This window comes from Dysidea avara, chromosome 15 (assembly GCF_963678975.1).
Source record: "Dysidea avara chromosome 15, odDysAvar1.4, whole genome shotgun sequence".
In the NCBI taxonomy this organism is placed as follows: domain Eukaryota; kingdom Metazoa; phylum Porifera; class Demospongiae; order Dictyoceratida; family Dysideidae; genus Dysidea; species Dysidea avara.
The window spans coordinates 10,600,976-10,625,977 of NC_089286.1; the positions used below are offsets into that span (position 1 = coordinate 10,600,976).

Genomic DNA, 25,002 nt, shown 5'->3' on the forward strand with positions numbered 1-25,002 from the left:
ACCTCTCTACAGAAGTTCTCCACTGCCTTTGTAGCCAAGAAGACTACACCTAGCCTCTCAGCCCACCATAAACAGGAACTACACCAAGAGGAGCAAATTGCTGGAAACACCAATACCAGTGAACAGCAAGTAGCACTGCAGAACAATCCAGAGACTGAAGGGCACACAGAACCTGATGATGGTGTCACCACTCCAACCCTAGTGAGTCATGATGTACCTGTAGTACCACACACACATGCTGTACGTAATGTGGGTCAATTTGTGACTCGGTTACCCAAGCTAACTCTTCCTACCTTTAGCGGGGACCCCCTTCAGTTTCAAACATTTTGGGACTCGTTTGAAGCAGCTGTACATAACAATGAGGGGTTGACTGGGATACAGAAATTTCATTATTTAAGGGCACAATTGTTGGGTGATGCAGCACAGGTCATTGACAACTTCCCTTTGACTGACATGAATTACCTTCACTCTGTGACTTTGCTGAAGGACAGGTTTGGGCAGCCATATAAGTTAGTCAGTGCACACATGGATGCGTTAATGAACCTTCCCAAACCTGTCAATAACCTGGCCAGTCTTTAAGGGTTCCATGATAAACTAGAGAGCCACATGAGAGCCTTAAGGTCCCTGGGAAAGTCTCCTGACACCTACTCTACAATGCTAACGTCAATGGTCCTGGGAAAGCTTCCCATAGAGCTCAAGAAACAATTTGCTTGAGACCACAATAGTGGAGAATGGACCATTCGGGAAGTACTGACCTCCATTCTTAAGGAAATAAGAGTCCTTGAAGTAGGGCATTATTCCAACAGCTTTTCCAAAGAGCTTTACACCACTACTGCATCCTTTCATACGACAGCCAGAAAACCCATAGCCCAGCGGGAGAAGAAGGAACCAGCCTGTACTTACTGTAAGGGTACACACACTGCCAATCAGTGCACTGTTATCAAGGGCCACCAGCAACACGTGTCTATCGTTAAAGAAGCAGGCTTATGTTTTAACTGTTTAGCACACCATAGGGTCTCACAGTGCACCTCTCATAGACGTTGCAAACGGTGTAACCAAAAGCACCATACGAGCTTGTGCCCTCCTACAGATGCTAAGCCTCCTTTACCACCTTCTCAAACGAACAACAGTGTTCAACCAACCAACAGTACACAGCCGCCCCCTCCTCCAGCAACCAACAGTGCACAAGTGCCAGCATTCACTGCAGTGGCTAATTCTCCCCCCTTGTTCGCAATGCCTGTCTCCTGAAGACTGCCATTGCTACTGTCTCGGCAGGTCCAATCAGTGTTGAAGGAAATATTCTCTTTGATGAAGGTGCACAACGCTTATTCATCTCTCAGGACCTGGCAGACAGACTTTGCCTAAAGGCAACCCATACAGAATGGATCTCCCTGTCCTCCTTCGGAAACACCGTATCTGCTACTAGATCCTTACAAGTAGCCAGTATTTCAGTGCACGTACAAGACCAGAGTGCCATACCAATGTCAGTCTTCCAAACTTGCAGCCCCACTGCAGAACGGAACGTGCCTTACTTGAAAGACCTGAAATAGGGCTGCACCGATTCTAGTATCGGTATCGGGCCGATACTGCTGTTTTCATGAAGTATCGGAATCGGCCATTATATTGTTGCAGATACTGATTCTTATCACGTGCACGGAGAATAAAATAACGTTTGTTTACTTGCTTATTTTACTAGCACAGTGGACGTCTAAAAGCATCAAGTATAACACTAACAGCTAACTACCAGCAAAATTACTGATCTATGCTGAAACCTACGTGTGAAAACGCTTTACTGAGAAAAAGATCGATATACTCTAATAGAACAGTCAATAACTCTAATAGAGCACTCAGGTAGAAGTGCCTGTTTCAGTATTATAATAAGCACCATTATGATAATATCTACACTTCTCCAGAAGAATACTGGAATATCCACTGGTTTGCATTTCAGTGACTTGAATCTTGATTGGCTACTTCATTATAAACATGAACCATACTGAAAACGTGTACAAGAATACCATGAAATGCACTATATAATAAATGTGTGCACTATGAAGTAGCTACTTTAGGTACTTGGTATCGGTACTTGTACTTGCAGATACTTCCCAGCTGAGTACTTGGTATTTGAAGTATCGGTAAAAAGTGGAATCGGTGCAGCCCTAACCTGAAACTAGCCCACCCTGTTACTGAGGATGACAACTTTGAGATCAATATTTTTGTGGGGACTGACTACTATTGGACATTCGTCCAAGACCACATCATTCGTGGTAATGGCCCTACTGCAGTCCAGTCTCGCTTGGGTTACTTACTCTCTGGCCCTCTGTTACATTCATCTGCAGCGGTATCCCTTGTTCATGTCAACTTTACTGCTATGGACAACCAGGACCTGGACACTTTCTGGACGACTGAAGCAAGTGGAATCTCCTCCAGCACAATGGATACTGATGATTCCTTCATGAAGGCCTACATGCAGAGCAGTATCAAACATCAGCCTGATGGAGCCTTATCGCTTAAGTTCCCTTGGAAAGAGGATCATCCTCCTCTGCCCTCGAACTTCTCCATCTGCAGTTAGCCAAAACCCCAGAATTACTGCACTTGTATGGAAAAATTCTTTCTGACCAGGAGAAGAAAGGGTTTATTGAAAAGGTGAATGACTTCAAAACTCACCTGGCACACTACATACCTCATAGACTGATTAGGAAAGATTCAGATACCACACCTATCAGAATCGTTTATGACTGCAGTTGCAAACAGTCATCCCAGCATCATAGTTTAAACGATTGCCTTCACATTGGCCCACCTTTCCTTAACCATCTATGTGCCATACTCCTGCGCTTTCGTCTGTATATGCATGCTTTCTCTGCTGACATTGAGAAAGCATTTCTCCATGTTCAGCTCAATGAATCTGACAGAGATTGCACTCGCTTCCTTTGGCTTTCTAACCCACAAGATCTGAGTAGCCCTTTCCAGCCTTACCATTTCAAGGTTGTCTTATTTGGTGCTAGCTGTTCACCATTCATGCTCAATGCAGCAATCACATTTCACCTACAGCAGCATCCATCACCAGTGTCCACCAGCATCTTGAGGAGCCTATATGTTGATAATGTTGTCTCAGGCTGTGACACCGAGAAAGAGGCCCTGCAATTCTTCCTAGAGTCCCGATCACTGATGAACATATCTAAATTTAATCTATGTACTTGGGCTTCTAACAGTGAATCTTTGAGGGACTTAGCTAAACAGCACAATGTTGCTGATGAGAAAGAGATTGTTAAAGTTCTTGGATTGTGCTGGAATGTCAAACTCGATCAACTATCTCTTTGCTCCAAGCCTGAGACTACTACCACCACTCCAGTAACAAAGCGTGATATTCTCTGCTACACCTCATCAATCTTTGACCCTCTAGGCCTAATAACTCTGGTGACTATAGCAGCCAAGCTACTACTTCAAGATCTTTGGCAAGACAATGTAGCTTGGGACACTGAATTGAACGAAACCTACCAGCTCATATGGGCTTCCATTGTAGCAGACATCTCAGTTGCCTTACAACAGCATTTCCCACGATAGTATATTCCTATACTCCAAATGGGAGATCCTTCTCCTACTATCTTTGCTGATGCCAGCCCAAAGGCATATGGCGCTGCTGTTTACATTCAATATGGCAACCATTCATCACTTGTAATGTCAAAATGTCGTGTAGCTCCACTAAAACAACCCACTCTACCCAAGCTGGAGCTCATGGCCGCAATCATAACAGCTCGCCTAGGTTCCTTTGTAGTGGACTCGCTCACCCACAACACCGTCATTCACTATTGGTCTGATAGCCAGATAGTTCTTTGCTGGCTCCAAAGCAAGAAAAAGCCGAAACCATTCATTGAACATAGGGTGAAAGAAATTCTAGCTATCTCATCAATTTGGAAATACTGCCCAACTGCTTGTAATCCAGCAGATCTCTTGACCCGTGGACTGCCAGCTGAGCAATTAGGTTAACTCAACACTGTGGAAACATGGCCCTCCATGGCTATCGTTTCCTACTGAATGGCCCACCTGGGGCCCTTCAGAAGCCTTCCTTGTGCAGGTTAACAGTGTTGAAGAATCTGTCATCTGCCAGCGTCCACAGCACAACCATATCACCACCTACCAATGGTATACACACTTTAATTGATCTTTCTGCTTACAGTAGTCACTCCAAGTTACTAGACGTAACTGCTTATGTCCTTCGCTTTGCCCATAACACCAGGCAAAAGTTATTCAAGCTTAAGGGACCTTTAACACCCTCTGAACTGTCCATTGCCAATATTCAGTGGGTATCCAGTGCTCAACTTCAATGCTTTCCAGAGGAAATAAACAGTCTACGTTCGAAAACTCACTCCTCACAGCCACCATTGGTGAGACAACTTAGACTGTATCTTGACCACACTGGCCTGATCCGTTGTGGCGGTAGGATCCACAATACACCACTTTCAGAGTCCGCTAAGTTTCCCTTCCTTCTGCCACCGAAGGACCCCTTCACTTTACTCCTCATATGGCACGCTCACAAGCAACAGCACCATGCAGGGGTCAGCATGACACTGACTGCTCTCCGTCAAATGTATTGGGTGCCTCGTGCAAGGCAAAGAATCAGAGCTTTGTTGAGGAAGTGTGTGACCTGTAGGAAATTAGCTGGACGACCATACACTGCACCAGATCCTCCACCACTTGTGAAGGCCCGTGTAGAGCAGTCCATGCCTATCGAAGTCACAGGTGTTGACTTCACTGGTGCCTTGTATGTGAGAGGTGAAGGAGAATGTAAGGTGTACATTTGTTTATTTACTTGTGCTGTCACGTGCACTGTACACCTAGAGATTGTGACAGACCTCCCTGTCGAATGCTTCTTACAAGCCTTTAGGCATTTCAGCAGCAGAAAATCCCTGCCCCGTCTTGTCCTTTTAGACAATGGGTCAACATTTCTATCTGCTGCTAATGAACTTAAGGCCTTGTTCTCCTCACCCTAACCCACAAGTGCCCTCTCCAAGTCTGGTACAGAATGGAGGTTCATCCCAAAATGCGCTCCCTGGTTTGGGGGGGTTTTGGGAGAGGCTTATTGGGTTGACTAAACTGACCTTGAAGAAGGTCTTGGGTAGAGCATTTATAACCCTTAACAGCCTCCAAACCATTATCGTTGAGATTGAGGCCATTCTCAATGACCGCCCCCTTACATATGCCCCTACAGACATCAGTGATCCAGACCCAATCACCCCAGCCTACCTGCTATATGGTAGGAAGATAGTTTGTGTACCGTATCACATGACCCCACAGCACAACCAGTGTGACCCTGATTTTGGAGAGACAGAAGTTCAGTCAAGAACCAAGAAACAAGTAGTCCTGATTCAACACTTTTGGACAAGATGGAGAAGGAAAAATTTGACTGGGCTAAGAGAATTTCATCAATCTAATGCTCCTAATGTCCAAACTGTGAAACCTGGAGCCATGGTATTAGCGCATGATGATACTCTGTGTATCAATTGGCGTCTTGCTGTTGTGGAAGACACCATTGCCGGAGAAGATGGTTTGGTCAGAGCAGCCAACATCAGGACTTCTACTGGTAGAACGAATCGCCCGATCGCCAAACTCTACCCTCTGGAAGTAACCGCAGAAGATCCCCTATTTAAACAGCATCAGGACAAGTCAAATTCATCAGATGATGGTGACCACACTACAAACAGAAGTGGAGAGAAGACCTGCTCGCAAAGCGGCAATCCGGGAGACAACAAGTAAGAGAATGGACACAAACACTCTGTGCCCCCCCGGAGGATGTCGAGAACTAGTAACTATGACATAATTATTATTGTTAGTTATTATGTAATGTTGTACATCACGTGCATGTATGTTCTTGTTAGTGCACTTCATGATAAGTGAGAACACGTGTAATGGCTCATTGTAGTTCGTGAGTGGAGTAGTCCATACCAAATCGTTCATAACGGAAACCTAGTACTTCGAACTATCTATCACACAGAGGAGGTTGGATGTTCTTTAAGCGTCACTAAAACAAATTACACAAAATTGTTTTGTTGTGGAGGATAATACATTGCAATCTCAGAATAACTCACTGAATCATCTCATTTTTCGTTAATAGAATACATACATGAAGACTGGTGAAGTAGTGTAAGCCAAACTGCAACTTATTAATTTCACCCGGAATTCAAGCACTGATTACAAAACAAAGTACATTGCCTTGAGGCTTACAAAAAGGATGATCTGAATATCTAACGATCCACAGTGATCCCCACCATTTTTCAGTTTTGTATTGTGACTACGTGAAATACCAAATCAAGGAATGCAATTAAGGATACAATTCAAGTGAAAGTGTCCAACTTCTTCTGAACTTGTACATACTACCTTTTATTCTCATTAATGCATTCCAAGCATTCTCAGAAATCATCCAATTTCTTTGATGGAACTGTGTGATCTCCTCTGCTTTAATAATGACACTTCACAGTATCAATGGCGGGTTTTAGTTTTGTAAAGTAAGCCAAAGCATAGATCATGGACTTGGGAAATGATCTATGCTTTGGCTTAGATCATTTTCGTTTTTATTGCATTCTAGTCATGTGGAGATGTTCAGACACTACCATAGTGCTTAGATGATTTGGCCATTAGTGTTAACATATTCACTACTTTAGTTTATTCATGGTCACATTATTCACACAGTCCCATATAAATACATCCTAAACTTGCAGGTGAGTCACCCAAGTGGAATATGTTAGTTGTAATATGGGACACTGTGATATCTTAGTAGTAGCTAATTTACTAAAGCTAAGTTCACATCAATAAGATTATAATTCACTTTAATTCACACTCTGAAAGTATTACAAACAGCACACATTTATATAGTCACACTAAGAGAATGTTCTAGAACCACAAAGGAAATTAAAAGTTACTAAAATAAGTATCAAGTACAAGAAACTAAAAATAGCTAATTTTATTCATGAACATTAGTCTACATACTTACAGATTATTGTCTCTATATAGTTCAAAGTCTACAATACCACAAGCACTTAGTGATATTTCAGGCAAATCATCCATACTTATGTTACAACTACTACATATACAATAATTATTTCTATGCTGTTACAAAATGGTCTAGTAGCCGCTCATATTCGTACAAGGGGTAGTCACTTCCAATGGACCTTATCCACAATGACATCATAATTGACAAAATGGCCGTGTATAGTGTGGGCACTTCGTCTGTAATCACTAAAATGAACTTTGTTTGCGGATATCACAACATGTAACTATTGGATAATAAAGGTAAGAGGCTAGTTAGCGTGATATGGCAATGCAAAATAGTCCCCAGATGAAACCAGACTTAAGTTTTGGCATTGATGCAAAACCATGTGCATTTGTCTTGAAAATTAAGTATGTATGCCTCACCTTGCCACTGCTGCAGTATGTGAATGTTAAGGTGGCGGTTACCTGGAAGTCGTGGTTTTGAAGCTATTGCAAACGAAGCCATACTTCCTGCCACAAAAATTCATTTATTGCATCATGTGATTAGTGTTTATGTAATAATTAAAATGGCAGCTGCACGTACTAAGACCCATTGCCTTGTAACAAGAGGAAATTTGTTACTATTGTGCGAGTATTATTAAAGAAGACATTCACTAAAGTAAGTAGAGTAATTTAGAAGCTTTGTTCACGGGGATTCGGGTGGTTCGCGCGAAATTTAGGCGGCATACGTCATTTGTGGTTTTGTATGGTATGCTAAAGTATTAGAACAACTTTCTGCATCAGTTTTTTCTTGTATACTAGTGAGGGAGACCTCTGTATTAGTGTAAAATAAGCGATTGGTTATTGTAGCAGGGCCGCATGTCGAGAAAAAAAGATTTTTGTACTGCCTGTCAATGTTACAGCAGGTTTTAGGTCCCTTCGTGGTGGCCAATAGGGTTTTAAAATCCCATAGCTGTGTTTCAACCTGGAATAGGCTGAAGTTGCGTTGATTGCGCCCTGCTTTTGCTGCTAAAGAATAGATTACACGTTTTACTTCGCCATAATGTGCAACAAGCTTTGCGTAAACTGACACTGAAAATATTTTTGCATGCTCTTACAATCGGCTCTATAGTGTTATAGTTCAGCATCTAATGGTCGTACAAATCATCATGTAGGTAGAAGAAGAGCTGGTTTACGATGTAACGGTGTTTGCTTTTGCGTAGCTCTACAAATGTGTTCACAGCTGAATTTTAAAAATATCCTTCAAACCGGAAATTGTCAGGTAACCGCCACCTTAACATAGCGAACTGCCATCTCTCCCAATACCCCTGTACAAAGTGTCCACACTATCGGCCGCCATTTAACAATTTGACGTCATTGCGGATAAGGTCCATAGTCCTGTAGAACCATCTGCGACCAGGATCAAAATCAAATCAAGCGATCAAGAGATAAATTAGCACAGAATCAAGCGATCAACAGCAACAAAACGATAATTTACGAAAATATGTGGCAAATTATCAAACAATCAAGGCTATTTTTAAGGCGAAATCAAGTGATCAAGATATATTTTCGTGGATCAAAAACCTTGATCCCGGGTTCTACAGGACTATTGTATACCACCCCTTCGGCCTTGTCGTAAGTTAACCCGTATGTAGGCACAATAATACAGTATTCATTAGCTAAACAACCATACGTAGATATACTAAACTTTACAACTATGATACAACATAGGCCTACTTCTTTGCCACGACAATACCGAGGACAATACAAATAGTTTGAGCTGAGCTGTCCCAAACATTGGCAACTGCCACCGACACCTTCTTGCCACTCCTTGATAGTTATTTGATGTGGTAATTAATTCAACTGATAGTTCCTCGAGATTTAAGAAAAATGGCGTAGAAATCCTACGGATCACGTGATCACTATTTAACTACAAAATGACGTTACCGGAAACTTCACTTTATGCGTACTTGCGCCACGTGCACGAAACTATTCATGCTCTATGGAGTCAGTGGTGTTGCTAGGACTGCTGTAGCTACTTAGCCTGCCCAGCTCAGACGTAAACACGTGATTGTTACTGGTGAATAATGACGAAGATCATCAAGGTGAGATTTCACACACACAGAGACTGACACAGTACAAGGGGGTGACATAGTCTTGCGTAGCCAGACCGCTACTTTTCTTTTGTGTGGGCGTTTGGAATAGTAGGGTCTGATACACCTGCATTAAGAATTCTGTGTAACGTTCCACTGCAGTCAGGGTGAATGTTGATTGCTGCAGATTGGCGAAGCCCTACACTTCTTAGACCTGCAAAAGCCATGGGCACGTGACGCTTTTGCAGGTCTAAGAAGTTTAGGGCTTCGCCAATCAGCAGCAATCAACATTCACCCTGACTGCAGTGGAACGTTACACAGAATTCTTAATGCAGGTGTACCAGACCCTACCTTTCCAAACGCCCACACAAAAAGAAAAGTAGCGATCTGGCTACGCAAGACTAGGGGTGACACACAGACACTCACTGTAGGTAGATCTACTACTGCAGTAAAAGTCTTGACCCAACGAAATTTCGCTTTGACCTGTGACTAAGAGCCTTTTTCAATCTTTGACCGGTGACCTAGCAATGATGTTTCAGTACTTTTCGATTGTGGGTTGGAAATTTTCACCCTAGACCGTTTACTTGGCACGAATTTGGTGGCCTTGATCTTTGACTTAGACTTTGACTGCAGTCGCAGATCTACCTACAGTGAGTGCCTGTGTGTCACTCCTTTGCAGTACGTGAATAAATGCACCAATCAGAGCACCAGTCACTATTTAATCTCTCTGTACTTTGTTACATTGTAAGTACACAAGTATTAATCCATAAAGGCTGGACACTTAAGCCCCTGGAAACATTGACTACATACTATCATGATCTCTGTAGTCTCGCATGGCCAGACCACTTTTTTTCCTTTTTTGAGTGATGGTCAGCAGAAAAAAAAGGTCTGGTGAAACTCCAATAGCCGTTTGGCTCTGACTACTCCCCAGTTTTTGTGGTCAATTGGTGTGTTACATCACATTTGTAGCAACTTTAAGGAACAAAGTGAAACCAGAGGAGAAGCCATTGTACACAACCCTCCCAGTTTTACGAAGGACATTGAAATTGTATAAGAAGTATTGAAAGAAGTCAAAGTTTTTAACAACTTCTCTGCACGAAGACACTCTAAATTTTGCTATTTTAATGCTATATTACAACAGTGCCCCACTAATCATCTTAAAGATTGGATAACAGAGCGAATCAAAACTCATAGACTATAAATTGTTTTACATACCTGTATCTGACATGGATTGATTTATCAGTTTTTACATTCTTTACAAGTACAAGACAATAAACAAACATCACAACAAGTACACTTTACAGTTTCTGTGTGTTGATACATGATAAATGAGCTTAATAGTTCTTTACGCCTGCAGTTGTCCTTGTTTTCGCAGTATTCTTTCATTGGCTTTGAAACATGAGAATACCCTTTGCTATTTATTAAAACAGCCCGAGACACTTTCCTGTCTCTGCCAGCCCTACCACTTTCTTGTAGGTATTGCTCTAAATCACTTGGAGCTCCCCAATGATACACTTGGCGAATATCTGGTATATCAATTCCCATGCTAAATGCCATGGTAGCTATCAGAATACGAAGTTATCAACACAATCTGGGCAGCTCCTACAAAACACCTAAGTTTTAGGAATATCTATTCTCTCCTACTTCAAACCACTGCACAAAGTGTCTACTAGCATATCCAACTCCATGGAAGATACAAGTGAAAGAAAAATATCAGGTCTGTTAGGAGACACTCCTATAACAATCGGATTACGTAATGACAGCCTTTCTTTTACAATCTCAAATGTTGCATGAGTGGCAGTGGCTGTTAGAGCCATAAAATTGACATCGCTTGGTATAATGCTACACAGATCACCCAGAGAGGCATAAGCTGTTCGGAACTGATCCCCCTGTATAAAAATATAACACAATTTAGTAAACATTGCACATTTACTTACCAGGTCTTGACACAGTGTGCTTCATCCACTACAACATCAACCAAATTTTCTTTATACGTCCCTGATCTAAGCACATGGCGGTAATGGGGATTGCAAAGAATGTTTTCAGGGCTTATATACACCAACTGAACTTCTCCATTAAATACTCTTCTCCATGCTGTAGGATCTTTTTGTCCTTCTCCTACGAACTCAGCACTAATACCCATGTTCTGAAATTTGGTTTGCTGATCCATCATAATGGCAGTCAACGGGCTGATACACACAATTATGCTTCCTTGCTTTCCTTTAGGGCTTTTATATTCACACTGCTACCAACACTTGAACCCTACCTCGAATTCTACCAAATATCAGTGGCAGGATGGCGTATATTACCGATTTCCCATATCCAGTTGGGAGAGATACGAAGATGTCATGTCCCGATAAAAAGCTCTGGATTGCTTCTACTTGCTTCTCTTTTAAACACAGTTTAATCTGACGCGATGCATCTTCTATCATCTTCAGAAGGCTCATCTTCGTATCACTTTGAACGTCCTCATGGTGCTATCAGTCTTTACTGACTAGTCTGACAAGCATGTGCACGAAGATGACGACACTATGTGGCAGGATCTGCAATGCATCATTCGCACCTCGTTAGTACGCCTTTCTTCGTTATCTTCACCAATCAACATCCCTGCTGCTCTATTAATAGCATTACAGGGATAAATTGAGTCTTCCGACTTGCTAGCAGCATTGGACCTTAAACCAGTAATCAAGCCTTTCAATCGCTTATTGAGATGCTCAAAATGTAGATCACATGAAACGTTTTTCCCAGTTCTTCCTTGAGTGTTAACAAACCTTGACCATTTTAATTGAGCTGCCATATGATCAGACAGTAAACAGTGGTACTGTGATAACATCATTATAGCCTCCTTACAACAATTTCTGTGCCCCTTCACCCGAAAAATTACCAGTAAATATTTCCAATAATCAATAACCCTGTCACCGTCACCTTCTTTAACAGCATCATTAAATGCATGCCAAAAGAGTAGAAGGGTCATGAGTTGAGTGGCATATAAGTGCACCTTGTCACCTCTGTCAACCTTCTTCATGGGATCGAAGCAAATGTAGTTCTGCACTATGGCCTTGGACAAATCTTCAACATTTTCATAAGACTTTTCCGACAACAGTTTTTCTGCAGCAGCATTGACTTGAGCGTATAACACTACTGTTAAAAAGTCTTCACAGCCTTTCATATTATCGTCTGGGTCTAAAGATGCTCCATGGTTCAATAAGATCTTCAATTGTGCTAAGGTGCACATATTAGATGAAGATGATTTCTTGTAAAGATGTTTCCATATAGCCTATAAAAATACAACATTGGTGTCATGTTTTCATGGAGTATCCGTTACTTTAAGTAAGCATTGCTATGCATGCCGGTCTTCAACAACCGGCAACAATCCCTCTAAACGATCCCTTCTGGAGGTTATACTGGTGACATGGTCACACCGAATGATACGACTTCCTCTAGCTCTTGCCACGGTGAGTTGGTCCCCTCCAAACAATATTTGGTGAAACGTTTCTTCTTCCACTTCCATTAAACACCCATCATCAAACAGGTCATAATACTCCTTTACATTTGTAGCTGGAACGGATTCATGTAGCTTCTCCATTATTTCACACATTTCGTCTAGTTTATTTTAATTTCGTTGAAAAGCTCCAGTAGGAACCTAAGATTAACAGAATAATATTAGTTGTAACATGCTATTACTAACCACTTGTGATTTAAGTCCATCAATATCAGTTTGGTGGATTAAAAGTTTAGTGATGTCAACCTTAGCATCAGAAGGTGCAATATCTGACAGTGATGATAGGTCTATCCGGTCTTTGACAGCATACATGTGAAAGGCATGCATAGAAATGGTTTGCCTATTGTGACGATAAAACGATCGTCGAAAATTTTTGTCGATGTTGTCCCCTACTAGTTTGAATCCTGACCACTTCTGAGGTTGTTGGCTGACCGGATGTGAATTGACTGGATCTGAGCTGACTAGTAAGTTGACTGGATCTGAACTGACTTGTAAGTTGGCTGGATCTGAGCTGACTTGTAAGTTGACTGGATCTGAGCTGACTTGTAAGTTGACTGGATCTGAGCTGACTTGTAAGTTGGCTGGATCTGAGCTGACTTGTACGTTGACTGGATCTGAGCTGACTTGTAAGTTGACTGGATCTGAGCTGACTTGTAAGCTGACTGGAGTCAAATTGACCGGTTGTGGGCCAACTGGAGGTAAGCTGACTGGCTGAGAATGATAGAATGCCAAAGCATCACCATTACTAGATATCTGCGAAATAGCAACAGACAATTCCTGTATAGTAGCTGACAACTCGCCAATGGTAGGTAAGTCAGTACTTGTTTGGGGAACACTAGAAGAAATGTCCATAAGTGTCGCAGACAGTTCTTCAATTGTAGCTGACAGATCTCCCAAACTGGGCAGTTCTGCTGTGTCGCCAATGGTAGGTGGAGCTATGTTAGCTGGCTCATCAGCCTGCTCATCCTCACCATCATCAAATAACAAATCAATCTGACTTTGACTCAGACTGTATGAGTCACTGTCACTGAGAGAGCTGTATGGAGGTGAAACGACAGAAGTGTCACTTTCACTATCCGACGACTCAAAAAACCCAGGATAGAGCAAGTTATGAATATCTGAATTCTATGCAGAAAAGTATTACAATAACACAAAAATGATATTGCAATGGTACCTGTGCTTGCTCAGGCTGTATTCGTTCTATCAAATCACTGTGCCATAATTTAGGAAGGTCGTCATAACCTTTCACAGTGCCATCAATCACATTAAGTATGCCCTTGTGTGATTGGCATAACATCAGTGGTTGCAAGCATTTGTATATCTGCCCAAAAAATTATAATTCATAAACCACAATATTGCTTATTTAATCACCTGCTTATGGACTCCGTTCACATATAATAGTGATGATATTATTTTTTGCAGCAATCCCATTCTTTGATGTCTCCTCTTCAACAGCATAGAAACTATTGTACACACTAATGGCTGGCAGTTTGCTGGAGTAATAGCTGTTAACAGGGATACTAAAGTTGGCACATGTTTTTGTATTTCATCCCATATTTGCATCCAAGAAAACGTCTTGATGCTCTCGGGATTGCCTCTCAATATGGATGAATGTTGATCTGAGCATAAGTTTTTAAATTCTCTCCTGATAATCAAGCTGAGTGATTTGATAATTTGGCAGAATGTAGCTTTACAACTGTAGTACTGAAGGAAACATAATTTCGTCTTGTGATCCTTTTCACTGGTGACAGTCGAGTTGGTGTCATATCATATCGCTTGTCTCCAATCAGCACCTATTGTGTAGAACAATTCAAAGCAATGCTTAAGCCAATACATCAGCTACATGAACACAAATAAGAAATGATAGTTCACTTCCTTGTGGCCATTTAAATACAAACAGACAATAAAAGTTTGCAGTATACAGTACACTACAAATGTAATATTTCTGTAAATAATTGATATGAGGTAATATTATTAAGGCTTCGACATACTGAAACTTTTGATGGATTTGTGATTCGTTTAGGTTGACTGCTTAATCTTTTCGGTCTGTGAGTCTGGTGGCACAGTACGTTTATGGGAGCTTCCAACATTGCTCACAAATCTCTGGAGTGAAACTGATAATTGCTGTTTCAATTCTGCTGTTTCCTTCTCAGTTTCTTCAAAACTTGTAAGCATCCATAGCAGACGACAGAATCATCCCTAAATTCATTACAATCATGGATATTCACGTTGCAAATCTCCAGAAAACATTCTTGAAGCTTAGAGAACTCTTCATTACACGATGTAAGCTTTCTCCTATGGTTTTTCCCTTTGCTTTTGCTGAGATTACAAGCACAAATACAGCAGCATTTCAAAAACAAAGCCTGGGCCTTTCAAACAAACAAAGTTCAATAATCATACAAACGACAACGTAAATCAAAATTATTACCTCCTGAAGGCTCATCTTCGTATCACTTTGAACGTCCTCGTGGCGCTATCAGTCTTTACTGACTAGTCTGACAAGCATGTGCGCGAAGATGACGACACTATGTGGCAGGATCTGCAATGCGTCATTCGCACCTCGTTAGTACTCCTTTCTTCGTCATCTTCACCAATCAACATCCCCAAAAACTGGGGAGTAGTCAGAACCAAACAGCTATTGGAGTTTCACCAAACCCTTTTTTTCTGCCGACCATCACTCAAAAAAGGAAAAAAAGCGGTATGGCCACGCGAGACTATGATCTCTGTTGCTGGTAGGCTGCTGTATTGATTATAGCACACTTATAAGGGTGTGTTACTCAGGCACTTGTTGTAGGTTAATCTGTGATCATGGTCAAAGTCTTGACCAGACAAAATTTCACCGTGACCTGTGACTTGAAGATTTTTTCAGTGTTTGACCTGTGACTTTAAATATTTCTTAAATTTCGACTGCCCCAGCCCTATTTTCCAATGTGCACCTGTGCTTATAACATAGTGTGTGTAACACCCCTTGCTTATAGTGCAGGGGTATACACAAATACTGCTAGTATTGTGTTTAAGAGTCTGACATAATAGTCACTGGTGCTTTGTAAATTTGGAAATACATAGAGCAATTGCATGTGACATCACAGTTGTGGCATTCAATTGAAACACATGGTAAAAACTTTTAGCATTTGTACAGCCAGGTTCTGGAAATATTACATGTTTCCATTACCTACAGGTGTAGAGTGACTTACATACTAGAATAGTAAGACTGTAGCCAGTCTGCTTTCTGATGAAAGTGTCATCTATTTTATCACAAAATTTTGAAACAGGTCCACTTGTGAGTTGGTATAGCGAGGGGCTTAACTACTTGAATTATAGTAGGTATGAACATTTTACAAATGCTAGTATATATATACTCCACGTAATTTTTGTAGCCTGGTGGCATGTGATGCCCCTTATGTAGTCTACTTGAATCACTGCCATGTTCACCTCAACATTTAGTACCGTGGCTTTGTTATGGCTGGGAGTTGCTATTATTACGATGCTACCATACCATTAGATGGCCAATATTTTTTCACATGTGTTGTATCGTCACTTCTGTGTTGTTACTTCAGATTATTGGTTATCCCTAAAATCCTTTCATAAATATTAAATAACACTAGCAAAGGGTGCTTGTTTGATTTATAGCAGGGGCAGTAGGACAAGTCCACTTGATCATGTAGTATTGCACAAGTACTAAAAGTATTTCAAGTGAGCTAACTAGTCTCTGTACAAAGAAGAAGGGGCTCGACACATTTTAGTTCTACTTAGTTTGTTGTTTGCAGTGGTGTGAATCATGATTGGAAAAAATGCTGCCGGTATGGAGTAATCAGACTTATAGTAATGACAATGTGTGGCGGTCACGACTTTCACATAGTAACAGTGATCATCAATGATTACAATACAACCATTGTTGTGTGATCTATTACTTTCAACAGGTGGTACTACTACATTTAATTGGGGCGAGCCTGAGCGAGTCCCACACTAGCGAGTCGCCCACGTAACTTTCGTCTCAGCGACCATGCCCAAAAAACTACAGAAGAAATCGGAAAGAGACCCTGAAATAAACGGACTTACCGTGAAATAAACGGCGTAAATCACAGCACTTCCATATATGTTCGTCTCATCGACCATGCCACGGAGAAATATACGATGTAGATTACAGCACTTCCATATATGTTCGTCTCATCGACCATGTCACGGAGAAATATACGACGTAGATTACAGCACTTCCATATATGTTCGTCTCATCGACCATGTCACGGAGAAATATACGACGTAGATTACAGCACTTCCATATATGTTCGTCTCATCGACCATGTCACGGAGAAATATACGAAGTAGATTACAGCACTTCCATATATGTTCGTCTCATCGACCATGTCACGGAGAAATATACGACGTAGATTACAGCGTATGAAACACGTGTATCAGCGCGTGAATATGAAAATCACCTAAGGTTGGCTAAATGAATACAGAAGAATGGCTTAGAAGAAGGAGACAGCTGTACAGATTGAGAAGGGACCGAGAAACACCAGAAGAAGCTGAAGAAAGACGAAGGAGAAACAGAGAATACTCAGAACAAGATATGCTCGGCAAAGGGACACAATCTTGCAGCAGAGAAGGCAGAATTAGTATGTAAAATAATGAATCAGTCACACAACAATAACATTGATTTTTCTACATAATAATTTTGTTTGCTTACTTATGCTTTACGTTGTGTTATCAGATTTGTATATGACCACTATTGCTGCTATGTATACTCCCATTAAGTATGTTCAGGCTCGCCCCACGATGCTGTTTGCATCTGTCTAGTTAAAACATTTTTGTTAGTGCTTCATAGTGCATGTGGTCTTGTCCAACCCTCCTGGATTTGTACATTAAACCTATCCATGCTTTATTTAGAATGCAAGTATGGCACCGTTTACCAGCTGGCACAGTGATGATGTATTGGATACAGTAAAACCTCGGTTTCCATTGGGCCAGTTTCCTGACCTTATTAAGCAGGTGGCTATATTAACAAGTCACTTAGTACACTGACACATTATTGCAATGGTCAATTTAGACAGATGACCTAGTGATCTTGCTAAACAAGTGGCTGCATTAGGTTAGACCAAAAGGCTTAGACATATTCAATGGCCAGTTTAGACAGGTGCATGACCTTAACATACAGTGACCTGATTCACTGTACTTGTATTGTAGTGGCTATTACGCCTACCACAGGATGGTTGTATGTGGTAACAGGGCTGCCCACAGGGGGGGGGGGGGGGGGGGGAACTGGGGAATTTTGCTCCGGGCCCCAGGACGCTCCATCAAGGGCCCCCTGAATACCTGTTTAAAAGATCGATATACTCTAATAGAGCAGTCAGATCTAGATACTCTAACAGTATTCTTCAGAGGAGCAGTGTAGCAAGCTTATAAATAAAGAGATATGGTTGGTGAGAAGTAGCTATTGTCATTGTCAGTATGTAATGACCTTTTTTTTTTTTTTTTTGGTCTTCAACTTATACAGCTTGTGTGAAGTTGTGATTCAGAATGGAAACCTCCTTGTCCCTGGGCCCTGAACCCCTCAATTTCTCTGGGCAGCCCTGTGTGGTAACTATATGTAATGTGCCATACTATGAAATACATTGTAGTTACTTTTCAGAGCAGGTACTAAGGGTTCATGTAATACCAATATTCCTGGAACAAGTGATATTCAGTACTGAACATACAACTGAAATTGAGAATGTAGATAAATTAATGCCACCAAACTTTGCCATGGCCTCATTTTACCTTGTAAACATTTTGTACAGCTTGACTTGCAAGCATAGGTACTAGTGTTGCACTGATATGAGATTTTGTCGATATTCCGATAACCGATATTAGATAATATTTCAAGCCAATAAACGTAGCTGACCCGATATAGCACAACATGTCTATTTTGTAGCAATTTTTACTAGTAGTTTGATCGCGAAGGGCCAATTTAGCTTGTTTATAGTGGTAGCATTGCTACAACAACAGCTGACAGTACACAGAAGTAGTAATAACAATATTGAAAATGCAACTCAATGCATTTGTAAACATCATTTGATGCATATGAACATTTATTTCCAAATATATACATATATCTGTATCTGTTGCTTTTTAAATCGTGGTGCCGATCTGATACCGATATACAAAAAACACAGCCGATATACAAAAAACACAGCCGATATATGGTTTTTCCGATAACCGATCTGGTTATCGGTGCAACACTAGTAGGTACTTATATTAGTATTAAAGCACATCAATACCGAGGCATTATATTGTTAGGTATCACCCACCCCTAAGAGGTATGTACACAACTTGTGTCAGCAGTAGATAATTTCCTTGTACTTAATTTAGTGTTCCAGTGGATTCCTGATGGTTAGGTATTAGTGTACAGGTGAAATGGAGACGTCATGACTTGTCACACATGAATCTGTTTGAAATGAATGGCTATAACAACAACAAGAGAAGAACACTTGAAGTATCCAAAGCTTTCAAACTTAAAACAAATTAAAATATTATATTAGTGTCATATTAAAAGGGTTTATGAGATTATAATAATTCTGTGTGGTACAGTGTTATAGTTCTTTTGTACATTAATGGATACCATGTGCATACAACCAAGAGTTTATAGCATAAAAATGAGAGTGTCAAACTGTAAAAATTGCACAGAGTCCCTTCCAGTTGAGGTAATGAAGAGTGAACTGGTAGTTGGAGAGTCTCAGCACTTCATGGTGGTGTCTTGTCTTCTGAGCTGGGAAATATAGTTGTGTACATAAACCCACTGTTACAATGAGTAGTGAAACCACATTTGGGACCAAACTTATGAAGTACGTCTGTGGTATGGTCACTAAAATGTGACCAGCTGATCAAAGTCTATCATTTTCATACATTCCTCAAATTCCATTTTACTGCTTCTGTTATTGATAGTAACAAAGGAGTGGACAGCCTAAGTTTTAGCCATAGTCTTGGAGTTAGTTTGGGTGGTTATTTATGATGCAGTAGAATAAAATTACCATTGTCATTTCTTTGTTAGAATAGCCTTATGTTTAGTGTACACAAAAAAAAATAGAAAAAGCACTATATATATATATACCTTGATGGATTTGCTAGTTTATGAACAGATTGAGCCAAGTCCCATCTTATAGCTTGTTTCAGCCATGAGTTATGATCAATTAATTAAGCACCTGTAATTTACTCATAATCATGTACCTAACTGAATGAACATGACACAGATTTTCTTATGCTTCCTGAACAAGCAAGTCCAGACTTTTTTGATTTCAGCTGCATTTCAAAGCAATTAAATCGTGCACAAAATTTTCATGAGACATGCATACTTTTTTACTCAGTTTATATCAATAGTAATAATAGAATTTTGCCAACCCCACCTCCCAAAAAAAAACCACTTTTGTTCAACTGGTCACAAATGATCTTTAGGATGATTGTCCACAACTACATTGCACATCTGCAGCAATAGCCAATGAAGTTGACTCTTTGTAGAATGCATATTTGCTGCTAAAATTCCATTGGCAACGTAGTCACGAACAACCAAACCGCTATAGGTTGGGACCTACTTGACATGATCAGGTGGCCTTATTAATGAGGTCTTGAAGTACTCTTTTCTCTCTGGGGTCTACTTGACATGGTCATGCACTACAATGAGGTGGTCTTATTCAAGTATGCTTAGTTAACCCTTAAACCCGCATGTAATTTTTAGGAACAATGCACTGAAAACACATACGCCGATAAATTGGCTCAAACAAAACCTTGTAGCTATTGAATTAAGAAAGATACTGCTACACAATTTTTGCTATTATATTCGTGATGTAATAAGGAATAAAACGGTACCTAGGGATTTACCCTTTGATAAAAGCATGAGGCCAGAACGCCAAGAAACAACGTGTACACAATTAAAACACGCATGCCATTGCATACCTTCAGAAATGGACCATAACTCTGTCCCAGTTCACTGTATCAAATAAACACTAGTAGCTTCATCATTCATTGGAGAATCACGGCATATAAAGCTCACGTGAGTCACACATTTTTAAAAATGGCTACCAGACCATGCGTTCACGAGGTAGGGGAAACCAGACATCAATCTTCAGTGCATCATATGTAACAAGTGAGTAAATGTTGTTACAACGACTATTCATCGTTGTCTAAGTAACCCAATAAATATATTTTCCAGTGCTAAGTGGTTTTTGGACTAATGTAGTTAGACAAGCTTCATATACTGCCGGTTTACAACCCATCACGCATTCATCCAATAGTAATAATTGTGCGTATTTCAAGCTTTATAAAAAACACTGATATATCGGCACGTGCGGATTTTAGGGTTAAGTGTAGAGCCTACTCAACATGTTCACTATTACGAGGTGGTTTAATTAAAAGGGCCCATTAATTAAATATAAAGATATCATACCTTGGCAGTGACATGTCTAGGTCGATTTTTGCTCCATCTCTGAACCTTGTCACACATCATCATCTGGTGTTACATAGTTTCAATGCATTACTTTAGCACTAGGAAGAGTTCTCATAAGTCTAGCTATATTAATGAAAAGTATAGTGCACTCATTGTTTATAACAATTCTGACATTGCCATATGTAAACAGTTAAGTGAAAAAAACCAATGTGCTGACAAGGACATGACAGCACTACAGTGGAACTATATAGAATAATATACATCTTGAGATTAAACAATACTGTAGTGTTATCAAGTTGTCCGTGTTCTGATTTCAGAGGTCTACACTAATACATATAGGACCATGAACAAGTGCCCCGATTATCAAGGTGGATATGTGTGCTAATTTTAAAGTTTTGTTTCAAATGGGGCCATGGATCAGTGCCCTGATTATCAATTTCAGTAGTTTCCACATCACTAAAATTCCCCAAGAATTTTCCCTTGTTAACTCTCACCACATCTGAGCAGTAGTTCATAAGTTCCCTCTCCTTAGATGTCTATATCAAAATTTTACGATGTCACAGTCTCACGTTCCCTAAGCAGCTTGATGGCCACTTCTGTCATCATACAGTACGATAGTTACTGTATAGCAGGGACCACAAAGGAGTAGGCGTGGCCCACAAAATAATATCACCCAAAAAAACAGCCTCAATTTTCCCCTAACGACGATGAGGCAGTATTGGTTAGGTGAAACTAAGCCCAAACAAGCTTTCAGATCGACCCGAAACGCTTTCAACAAGTTGCTACGAAATTTTAAAAATAATTTATTTAATGGAATTTTCTACTGACTGACTGAGTAACTGACTGATGCCTTCAGACAAGTGTAACTCGATAACGGCTAAGGCTACAGGCTTGATTTTTTCACTGTTCGACATCGCTTCGGCCCAACAGGTGCCTTCTGGCATACCGCAGTACATACGTACAATGCATTCTTCATGGACTTACCAGTGTCCTCCTTTGTATCCCATTCATCTTTGCTGACAGCAAAAAGTGTCGATTTAACGATAGCATGTGATGGCTTCCATTCGTAACGGAAATCGTCCATATTTGTCATAGTGGCTATTTTGATATCAGAGGTGCTTTTCAAGCAGTTCTTGATTTGTACTGCCTTGTAACTGGTTGAACATAGCCGACAACGAAGCGTAATGGTTACTTCACTTTTCAGACGATAATTGATATAACTGGGACGTGCAGCACCATTTCTTTCTTTCGGTATGCATGGATTACAGAGGTACTTTTCGAACAGTTCTTGATTCAAAATGCTGCGTAACGGGTTGAACATAGCTGACAACGAAGCGTAATGGATACTTCACTTTTCAGACGATAATTGGGGCGTGCGGTGCCATTTCAGATGTGGTATACGTGGGTTCACCAGTCATAATAATTTATTTACAAAAAAAGTTAACAAACAAGTACACAGAAAAAATTGGAATTTTCAACTAGAGTAGGGACCATAACACATTGATGAAAAGTACTGAAACAAGCTGGAGTAGTGCATGATATTATATCACAGTAAAACAATAAGAAGTGTTATATCCCTACTGTGCTCAAGATACCATAATGGAAATGCACAGTAGGGATATAACACTTCTTATTGTTTTACTGTGATTTAATAACGTGCACTACTCCAGCTTGTTTCAATACTTTTTATTGATGTGTTACGGTCCCTACTCTAGTTGAAAATTCCAAATTTTTCTGTGTACTTGCATAGACTTTAATTAGTTTCCACTAAATCTTTACACAGAAATATACATTGAAATACACAAAAATTAAACACTCAATTCACACACATGCACATGCACACACTACCCTGGGCAATACTGAAAATGATGCTATTTGATATATTGACAAGTTTATATTCACAATATGATTAAATATTGATAAGTATAATTAAATTTGTCAAGCAGTGAGACTAGTAACATTACATAACATCATATTATATCATAGAATGTGAAATGGTGCCAGACAACAGCTGGAATTTGCCCATAATCAAATTACCTTTCCTTGTAGGTATATAGCAAATGCAAGAAACACAACCACTAGCCAGATGTAATTAGGCAATATAGGTGATATCAGCGATTATATTGTTTAGATGATATTATTGTGGCTCCATAATTTACCTCAATATGATATATTGTGTAGTTCAATATCGTCACACACACACTACCATCCCTCCAGAACAAAGTGTCTTTATACTTTCACTCCCAAAGTAGGATGAGCTAGCAATTATTTGACATCAATGACATAACATTGGAGGAAGAGTTATTGATTGACCTTAACTTCGACATCATTCCTGAGGCACAACCCACGAAGTCTCTCTTAGATTCCAATAAAGCCACACCCCTCGGAAGAGGCAGGCAAATTCCGCCTTCATGCTCTCTTGGAGCTTAAGACTCCGATTATCAATCCCAGGTTTGAGGCCACCACCCCCTCAAAAAATCCATCTATTGCATTTCGGCAAACCACATAACTATGGCAGTTACAGCATAAATGGAATCCAGATTTCTCCGAATGACTCCATCAAGGACTTGGGCGTTATTGTCGATAACCAACTAAAGTTTCATGAGCACGCTGATTCTGTTGTTACGAAAGCAAACCGTACATTGGCTATTATACGGAAGTCCTTCAATTTCACTGATAAGACAATGTTTCTTAGCCTTTATAAGTCATTGGTGAGACCGATCATTGAATATGGTAATGCTATTTGGGGGCCATATTATATCCTTGATCAACAATCAATTGAAAGTGTGCAACGACGGTTTACCAAGTATTTGTTTAACTTTAATGATCTACCGTACTCAGAACGTTTATCAATATTAGGTTTGCCATCCCTGCAGTATCGTTGCTTACGAGGTGACATGATTCTTATTTATCGAATGATTTATAATGACATTGGACTCGAGCTATCTGACTTCTTTTCTACCAATACATGCAGTTCTACCAGGGGCCACGCAAACAAATTTTTTAAACCACGTGCTGTCACCCGGCCAAGATCAAACTTTTTTGCAGTAAGGAGCATTAATGTATGGAACAATTTACCAGAGAATGTGATTGCAGCCCAATCTATCAACAGTTTTAAAAACCTACTGGATCAACACTTCTCCTCACAAATGTTTACTATCGATCATGACTGGTAACTAATTTAAATTATGTTTGATTTTATTTTGCTAGCTATAGAATAGGATCATATACAGGCATTGCCTATGTATCCTAAATCACTAATACTAATACTAAAAAACAACTGTATATTAAGGATCATGGAGGTTTGCACTTTCTTGCAAAAAAAAAAAAAAGACTGGAAACCAGCTACTTTACAATACCTTTATTGTGCATGGTTAGGTATGACCTAGTGCAAAAGTGCCTTTAGTAGGACCTGTTGTTACAATTTTAAAAAAAAATTTATTTGGTGGCATTTCTACTCACTGACTGACTGCCTAACTGCCTGAGTGACCGATGCCTTCAGAGAAACATAACTTGATAATGGCTAAGGCTAAGGGTTTGATTATTGTTTGACATTGCACATAATACAACAACACAAGTACTTGTAGCAATAAAATACTCTAATAGAACATACACTGAAATGTTCTTACTTGACATAACAATGATAATCCATCTGGAGAACTGATGTCTTGTCTATTACATACCTGTGAACATGGAGGAAGATGATTACAACATGTTTACACTGGTCAATAGTACAAATACATGTCATGTGTTGTAACAAGTGATCTATTAACAGTAACAAGTGATCTATTAACAGTTACATGATTGTTGTGAGCACATAGTACATTGCACACAAAAAGGTACACATAAATACAACAAAACTTTAATACTTGTTGTAAACACACATGTGAGCACGAAGATGCACACACACACACATGCATGCACGCATACACACACACACAAGTACACACACGGTACTCTCACTTGTAAAGTGATAACAATACTGGTAGGGAACACTGAGGTAGTTTATCAGGTGAAAATTTGTAGTA

At 40.1% G+C, this 25,002-nt stretch overlaps 2 protein-coding genes and 1 long non-coding RNA gene across 3 annotated transcripts; 1 reads left to right on the forward strand and 2 right to left on the reverse strand.

The window, feature by feature from the left end:
* The first annotated feature begins 8,937 nt into the window (after positions 1–8,937).
* LOC136246009 (uncharacterized) lies at positions 8,938–19,169 on the forward strand. Its single transcript, XR_010696205.1, has 2 exons — positions 8,938–9,068; positions 18,907–19,169. It is a non-coding gene; the product is annotated as an uncharacterized lncRNA (long non-coding RNA).
* Positions 10,718–12,329, reverse strand: LOC136246000 (ATP-dependent DNA helicase RecQ-like). The gene is made up of 3 exons (XM_066037459.1): positions 11,323–12,329; positions 10,994–11,276; positions 10,718–10,945 (listed from the first exon to the last, which is right to left on the reverse strand). The coding sequence occupies exons 1-3, from the start codon at positions 11,501–11,503 to the stop codon at positions 10,864–10,866; spliced, it is 546 nt and encodes a 181-aa protein (XP_065893531.1). The 5' UTR covers positions 11,504–12,329; the 3' UTR covers positions 10,718–10,863.
* LOC136245883 (uncharacterized) lies at positions 12,670–24,995 on the reverse strand. Its single transcript, XM_066037341.1, has 8 exons — positions 24,938–24,995; positions 24,614–24,657; positions 20,975–21,097; positions 18,846–19,303; positions 13,930–14,351; positions 13,733–13,879; positions 12,745–13,683; positions 12,670–12,699 (listed from the first exon to the last, which is right to left on the reverse strand). Exons 5-8 carry the CDS (start codon positions 14,119–14,121, stop codon positions 12,670–12,672), a joined length of 1,308 nt encoding a protein of 435 aa, XP_065893413.1. The 5' UTR covers positions 14,122–14,351; positions 18,846–19,303; positions 20,975–21,097; positions 24,614–24,657; positions 24,938–24,995.
* Between the last annotated feature and the right edge of the window lie 7 nt (positions 24,996–25,002).